At 45.8% G+C, this 8,169-nt stretch overlaps 1 protein-coding gene across 1 annotated transcript in view; it reads left to right on the top strand.

Moving 5' to 3' along the window:
* Positions 1–1,418: 1,418 nt before the first annotated feature.
* The window catches only part of ST3GAL1 (ST3 beta-galactoside alpha-2,3-sialyltransferase 1), a 22,219-nt gene continuing 15,468 nt past the window's right edge, over positions 1,419–8,169 (top strand). The window contains exon 1 of the mRNA XM_009323367.1: positions 1,419–2,195. Within this exon, the coding sequence (XP_009321642.1) occupies positions 1,884–2,195 (312 nt within the window). The 5' untranslated portion in view covers positions 1,419–1,883. The remainder of the gene's footprint in view (positions 2,196–8,169) is intronic.

Genomic DNA, 8,169 nt, shown 5'->3' with positions numbered 1-8,169 from the left:
ACGGGACTTGGTAAATATTTACATGTCGCCTCTGAAAACCAGGCCTGTGCTGTCTCCAAGACACCATGTCATACCGCTTGGAAAAGCGGTTTGGCCTTGGGCAGCTCCTCATGGATCCCCAGGAGAAAAGCCAGCAGCAAAGCTGGGAATGCTGCGCCCTGCCCAGACCTGTGGTCACCAGATGCACTTCCCCTGTGTTCACCTTGGCTTTGGGGGATGAAATGGGGGGATCCTGCATCAATGTGGTGCACAAAATGGGTTAAAATGAGGGGGTTTGACAGGTAACAGTTGCAGTTTTGCTTTTTGCTTGCTGGCCTGAAGCCTGCAGCTGAGTAGCGAATGAGACTTCTCTTGCTGGGTTTTTGCTTGTTCATAAATTGCACGTATTCTGACACAGATGCTTCTCTGATTTTGCCTTCTTTTTTTTTTTTCTAAATCAAAAGAGTGTTATTTAAGCAATGGCACTTTTGGGGTTTTTTGCAAACATCCGAAGTTTTAAAAACCACAACACTTTTTCTTCCCACAAAACAATGGCATCGTGGGAGGAAGGGATCCATTTTTTGGCTTTTAAAAACTCATTTAAAACACTGCTGCCAGGCAGGGGACACCAGGAGGGGAGCGGAGAGCAGCTCTGGGTCCCTCTGTATCCCCCAACTCGCTGGGGTGAAGCAGCTCCCTGCCTCTCTGCCTAGCTCGGGATCTCATAGGAACTCTCTGACATGACAGGCTGCCCTCACCTACCCTTCCTTGGTAAGAAAAATAGCAATAATTCATGTGAAACAAAGGCCATTTATACTTTGATTTCCCCCGTCTATCCCAGGACGTATGAGCTGTTCTTGCCTGGCTTTCTTGGAATCACGAGTCCAGTCCCAATCCTCAAGAAATTAAGCTGCTTGGGGGTGGGGAAGAAGAAGAAGGAACTGATTTCTGTTCCCCCCCTGCCCTGCTCCTCCTTTTGCTGAGTGCTTTTTGTTCAGCTGCTTTGAGTTATGAATACTTTGCTGCGTACCTTGTGGCTATCAAGGTCAGCCTACGGGAAGGAGGTGAGTCATTGCCATTCACATGGCTACAGACTGTAATTATTCAAATAAGGCCAGAGTGCAGGGGCTGTAATGCAAAGGGACTCAATGTCCACAGGTCAGTGCTGTGTCCTTTCAGAAATTTCACCCTGAAACTTCTCAGTATGCAAATACTGCAGCAGAAATTGCAGCCGGTGCTGCTGTATCGAGGGCTCTGAGCTGATCAGAAGTTCTGGGATGGGCAGAGAAAAGCAGAGAAATTAGGTTGGGAGGAACGCAAAAAACTTTTTGACAATAATTTTTCTTTCTTTTTTTTGTGTGTGTATGTCTCTAGGCTGCAAACTGCTCTCCATGGCTTAAATGGACATCAAAGCATGTCTCACTGCTGGAATGTACATCCCCAGATGATCTGATCCTTTGTGAACTAACTTCCAAGAAAAAAAAATAACCACCTTCTTCTTTCTACAGTTTGCTTGCTTTAATTGATGGCTTGCTCCCACACAGAAAACCTAAATTTTAATGCTGATATTGCTCCTTTCTAAATCTTCTGGTACGTGGAAGGGCAAAAGTCTGTCTTCATTGAATCCTTGCTGGGAGAGGTTACAAGCAGGTCACGGGGAGGTGGAAGAGACTTGGAAGCACTGTGAGAAGGTGAAAGGAAATACCCAGCTTTGCCTTTTTTAAGCCCATTTGAGGGAAACGAAGCTTCTTCCCTTATGGATGGAGGTAGTGGAGGTGATATGTTCAGCCTAAGCCCGGGGTGGTAACTGGCAGGCGCCTCCTGCAGCGCCCTTTCATTTCTGCCTTACATTGGACCCTACATCCTACTTCATCAGCGGTGACGGCAGAACCCGAGCGTGAAAGATGGTCGTCGTAAGGAGGAGGAACGTGAAAGTGTTTACCTTCGCCTTTTTGCTCATCACAGTAACGTCATTTCTGCTGAACTACACGCACCAGGTGACCATGACCACCTGGGATCTGAGACATCTCATCATGCAGTTTTCAGAGCAAGTCCAAAAACTCTTCAAGTACCCCAGGAGACCGTGCAGCTGTCACACATGCATTTCTGAGCTGGGACATTCCCTCTGGTTTGATCAGAGATTTAATTCAACTATGCAACCTTTCCTGACCTCAAAAAATGCCTTGATCCCAGAAGACAGCTACAGGTGGTGGCTGGTAAGTGGGAGGTGTGGATACAGTGCGGCATTCGTGTGATGGTTGTGGTGTCAGGATTCGAGCGACGCCGAGCAGATAGCGAGAGATGGTTCCTGCCAAAAGCATTTGCCGTCTCAGCTGACAAGGCAGGCAGAGGTGGAAGAAAGTGGGCGTTTGTGCTGCTGTTTAGCTCACAGGCACTCGGAGCACACATTCACTTGCTCCAAGCTAGAAAAGTCCCTGGCAGAGTTAGGTGGCAAATCCAGAATTTGCAAATGTCAATATTGCCTTTTTTCTCCCTACTCTTTGAAAGACTAGACTTTGTAAGCTGGCTTGTTTTGCTTCAGATGGTAAAAAGGGCTTTTGCCATCCATCAAGGTAGCAATGAAAACTCATCGTGAAGTATATAATTCCCCTGGGGCTCTCCCTACTGTAAGGCATGTAAATAATTAGCAGGGTTAAACAGAAAATTACTAAATCCACGTGTATGAGAACAGTTTCTTGTTGTGGCCGGTGATGTAAAACGGGTCTGTAAAGTGCATGGGCAGCTGCGGGTCACTGGGAAGGAGCAGCCTCTGCATATCCTCTGAGTAGGGTAGTCCAAAGAGCCCGATCCAAGCATCACGAAAGCTAGCGATACCTTGTTCGAAAAGCACAGAAAGGAAGAAGGTGTATCCTGATGTTTTGGCTAATTAAAGCCCCTTTTATGTTCTTTTGAAACAAGACATTGATTAAATGAATTGCTCATGGCCTGCATGGCTGAGCTGCCAAAGCGCAGGTTCTGGCTGCAGCGCCCCAGTCAAATTGCAGTTTCATTATGAGTTGCTTTCCCCCTCTTCAGAAAGAATAGTCTCCCCGTGCCTTTTTGAACACACGACTGCCTGCATCTTGGTGTCCTGTGGTGAACACAACCCTTGATGTTAAATTTGGGGCTTTCAGCCCTTCCCTGGTGCCCTGGGGAGACCCCTCCAGCAGGCGCCCACTTTTGCAGTGGGGGCATGCAGGTTTCAGAGGCGGTGTCAAGTGCTGTGGGAATGAGGCTGATTTATCACTTCTCGCTCTGCTGGCTGTTGCATTTACTGGTGAAAAAGAGATGCCACTGAACTCCGATGTCTTTAACTGTTGCATAAATGATATCCTCGTTTTATGATGAAAACTTCCTTTTTTCTATGAGTCTCACATATTCCAGGCGTTGCATCCTTTCACCTGCCCCTTGGCCATGACTCAGATTTCCCGTTGCTTACGTTTTTTCTTGCAGCCCCCAGACACTTTTCCTTCTGGTGCCCGCATTTCCAAGCTGCGCTTTGCTAGAGACATGAGAAAGGAAGATGGCAAGTTCAGGTCCTAGTTCCCCTTGGCCTGGGGTGAGGGAGGGAGCTGAGCTGATCTAACAACTGGCGGTTTTCAGAAGAGGAGGGATAGCCCAAATCGAGCTCAGTAGATGAGAGGATGAGGTTGTTCATGGACACCATGAGTTTTGAGGCTGCTTGTGAAGTGCCTCCCGATTGCCTTTGAACACAGAAACTGGGAGCACTCAGCACCTCGAGGAGGTGCCGAGGAGAGGGTGGGATGATCAATCCTAAATCCTGGCATCGGTGTGGGGGCTGCACTCCTGCAGCACCCAGGCTGAGGAGGAGTCCTGTGAGACACGGCTGGGTGGGCAGGGTGCCTCTGCTAAGGGGGCTCTGCCCCCAAGGGCTTGTGCATCGCCCCCGAGCAAAGTCGCACTGCATTCTGCACTCAAACCCCACTCTGATTTAAACATGAGGTTTCAATGCATTCTCTGGAAAAAAAAAATTAAAAAGGAAGAAAAAGCTTGGGACTTTCAGTACAGAAGCCTGAATTTCTGATTTTCCTTCTTGTAGTGAAACTGAAGAAAAAAAAAAAAAGGCACAAATATCTCACTTTAGCTCAACCTCAAACAGATTTTTTTGGGGGAGGGTTGTTTCTTTTTCAGCTAAATTAAAAAATAGTGACTTTCAGAACAGCCAAAAGTCTTTATTTTCTGTCCGCCCCCCCAGCCCAAATAAAAGCTGTCCATTAATTTTCAGGGCTGTCTAACCCTATTTTTAGTGTTTTCATTCATTTTTTGAATTCAGGTCAAGTTCAAAAGGAATACACCACTTTAGAACACAAAATCAAAGCAGTTTTTTCTTAGATGGTAAAAATAAATCTTCTAAGATCTCTACAATTTTCCACCATATTTTTTTTTCAGCAAGAACTTATCTTCAACTAGAACATGTGAAATATTTTGGTGTCCTCCAAAACTGCATTGTTTATTGGAAAACAGTTGCTTACTGAAAATACTTACGCTAATCTATAGCAGATGGAGAAGGTGCCCTGACTCCTCTGAAAGATGCTTCTGGGTAAACCCAAGCATGATGGGGCCTCAAGTCCTCATTGCAACCTATTTCCTATATACACGTTTCTTTGGTTAAGCCTTTTCGAGACAGGCAGTGTCATTTCTACAGTAAGTAATTCCCAGGTGCATCCTGACTGCACTCCCTTTTTGCTGTTCATTTTTAGGCTCGTCTTCAAAGTGCTTCTGAGATTTCTGCCAGCCTTAAAGAAAACATTGCTCATAGCCATGTTTCACTGTCGCTTACTTTGCCAACTCAATAATTTGTAACTTTTTACTATATATGCACTTAAAAGATGGGGCATGAGGAGACCTGAGATTGCTTAAACTTCATTTCAGGGGAAAAATGAGTGTGCATTCACTCTCAGGAACTGACTTCAGACAGTGTGGTGGTTTCATTATGTGCAACTGAGACAACGATGACTGCACTGAAGCGATTTATTCTAAGGCTGTGACTTTCCTGTCACGGGGAGACCCATGTGATGTGTTCAGACTAAACACAGGCAAAGCCCTTGCCGGAAAGCTGTCTGTCTACCAAGCTCAGTCTGCCCTCCCTTCCCATTAACCCTGTTGCTGTATATGTGAATAAAGATTATTCATCTAAATAGCCCTGTAGCATTAGTATCCCTCCACTTCTAGGAAAGCGAGGACTGATTTTAGAGCCTAATGACCAGTATTTGAGATTGGGGCCAAAGGATGAGGTGGTTTCACTTGCTTACAGCTCTTCACATGGCTGCCAGGCTGCTTCATGGTTTATTTGGAGAATATATTGTTTAAGCTCTTCCAGCGTGGTAGGATGTGGCCTTTTGGAAGGAAATATTCCCGGCTGCTGTGAACAAAATTGCGTTGTCCATACTGGAGTTAGCGGTACCGCCTGTGCGGGTGGGAAGGAGCAGGGAAGAGAAGGGCAGTGCCACTGTCCCTGGAGCGGCTTGTCCTGCTGTACGGGGCAGGGCTGCTTCTGGAGAAGACACCTGAAAAGGTACCTGGCTGTAGAAACAGGTACATTTTGCGTTCACAGAAACAAGGGGGCTGTTGTCAGGGCTGTTACTTGCTTTTCATTTGCTAAAATCTACCCAGCTGATAAACTCTCCCATGATTACTTTAGTTGGGTAACAAATAATGGCCCACATTCTCCTCCTGGGTACACTCCTGTGGCTGCTCTGTGCTTTTTGTGACTTAAATTTGAATTGGGGTCCTCCTCTCGGAGATGATCTGGCATTAATAATACCCCGGACTGTAACCAGCTTGTTAGTTCTTCCTTCCTTCCTTCCTTCCTTCCTTCCTTGTGTGTCTCTGTCTGTCTGTCCTTCTGCCTTCCCTCATCTTACACTCGGGGACTGTGAGAGTCTCAGTGTTTTGGAAGCTGTCACTTTATGTTACGTGATGCATTTCTTTCTGTTTGTATTTTCTTTCCCACCTCCCCGAGCTGGTTCACCTGCAAGTTTTTCATGTTTTTCCATGACACAAATGCTGTGGATATTTCCACTAAATTTAGTAACCTGTTTATAAGGAAACAGGGCAAGAATTATATGCTATAACACAGCATAGCATTTATTTATAGTTTTCTTGTTTTATTCTCAGGTTTTTTGGCATTGTTTTTGGTGGTCAGAAAGTATAAAAAATATGAGATCAGAACCTGCTGTTCCAAATCCAAAATAACCCTGTTGAGATTGATGGTTTAAAGCTGTGATAAGTAAAATCAGGCTCAGAGTTCCCTGGCAATCTTATCTGTAGCACATTGTTCATAAACTACCACGTTATAATAATTTTTATCTCGAGTCTTATGATATTTGAGGGTTTTGCTTTTTTTTTTTGGATGAAAGCTCAGCTCTCGGGGCCACGTGATTAGCGTATCTAGAAGAAAATGTTAGCTTTTAGTCCTTATGTTTGTAGGAATAAATGTAATATATGGCTTAAAGATTTGTGAACCAGACGGCGAACAAAAGGGCATCCCCAACACATGCGCTGGGGAAGTTGTGGAAGCTGCACTTATTTTTAAGACAGCAGCAGAGCTACTTGGCACCTGAGTCATGCATTTTGAATGCTCTTTTGTAGAAAATTTGCCCAAATACTTTGATCACCAGAAGTCTTCTTTAAAACTGGGACACTGTCTGTGATACTTTGAAAGCAATACAAAGGGCTCAGCACTCTGAAGGTAGTGTGTTCACAGCAGAAGGTGATACCAAATCCAGCCCAGGCCCCAGGCTTTAGTCCCAGTGCCTGCTACGTGCCCAGTCCCAGCTGGTGTCGTACTGCTTGGGTGCAAGCATGACATTTAGACCAGCCTTGGACATACTGGGAGAGAGAACCTGACCCTGACCTTATCCCCGCTGGCAGCCCCCGCGTACATCCAGCTGGGCTGCAGCTCCAGGGTCTCCTACGGCGAGGACAGATGGATCTGAAGGTGGTCCAAGCTCATGGGGTGCCTCCGAGCACTGCGATGCACTCTGCCAAGCTGCAAGCATCCTGCAGACAGAAACGAGGGCACACAGAGCTAGTGGAAGCAGGGTCTTTGCTCCTTAGAGCAGCATGGAGGTCACCTGCACCAGCCATAGAAGTCAGAAATCATACCATTTAGCATACGCATATTATTGTGTGTTATTTACATAAAATATGCACATTACATTCATATTTGATAATGCATATTTTTTGACAGACACAAATCATTAAACAAAGCCTGAACTCTTGAAAACCCCTATGTTCTTCCCCTTAATCTCTTCGATGCATAGTAATTGCAGGGCATTAAATATAACAATAATAACGCCATATTTTCCAGACCAAGGAGGCATTTTTTAAATTGATGGTTTCCTTTTAACCTCTCCTTCAGTCTGCAAAATGGAGATTACCTGGATTTGCCCCACCAGGCTGTTGCTAGGATTAATCTTTTTACATTGTCTTATAGCTGGGGAGCGCTGCATGAGTATTAATGCCTCCGAACTGCTGCAGCAAGGCAATTAGTAGCTGTGCAAAAAAGATTCTCATGGGGCTTTATTCCCTCTTTGTCTTTTAAAAACAGTTAAAAAAAATAGAAAAGCCACAAAAAACAGTATTGCTACACCAGCTTCCCCAGGCTGCCTGGCCATGTGCTTGCAGGAGGGCTGCCCCGGCAGTGCTGGCTGCTGCCAGACCCACACCTATACTTGCCTGTCCACCACAAGGGTTGTGTCTTGATCCATGCTCCATCTGCATCCACATCACACCAGTGATTACAGCTTAAGCAGTATATTTTCTACTTGCTAGTAAGTTGGGATTTTGAAGGTGTATTTAATACGCTGTCAAACTTGTCCATGGATGTGGGATGCACAGGCACCAGGAGAGCTTTCCTCTGAGGCTCTCCTGACTGTAGCTGTGTCCTCACCACTCCAGGCTATTAGCTCTGAGCAGCCTTGCCTGAATTCACATCCTCCCCTTGCATCCCCTTAGCTGAGTTTTGGGTATTGCTTCTTGGCAATCACTGGTGGTGTGATGGTACCGGAGAGCCCAGGGAAGCCTTCCAAGAAGTTTATAAAAGCAGCAAAGTCCCTTGTCATCCTTGATGGAGGTGTACACACCGTGGTGTGAGAAGGAGTAACAGGCTCTTCCTCAGAAAGCCATTCACGGGTAAAGAAACCTTTGAGGGGGCTTTCTTCTTGC

Source organism: Pygoscelis adeliae, unplaced genomic scaffold (assembly GCF_000699105.1).
Source record: "Pygoscelis adeliae isolate BGI_AS28 unplaced genomic scaffold, ASM69910v1 Scaffold103, whole genome shotgun sequence".
Taxonomy (NCBI): domain Eukaryota; kingdom Metazoa; phylum Chordata; class Aves; order Sphenisciformes; family Spheniscidae; genus Pygoscelis; species Pygoscelis adeliae.
This window is presented reverse-complemented; position numbering and strand designations above follow the sequence as displayed.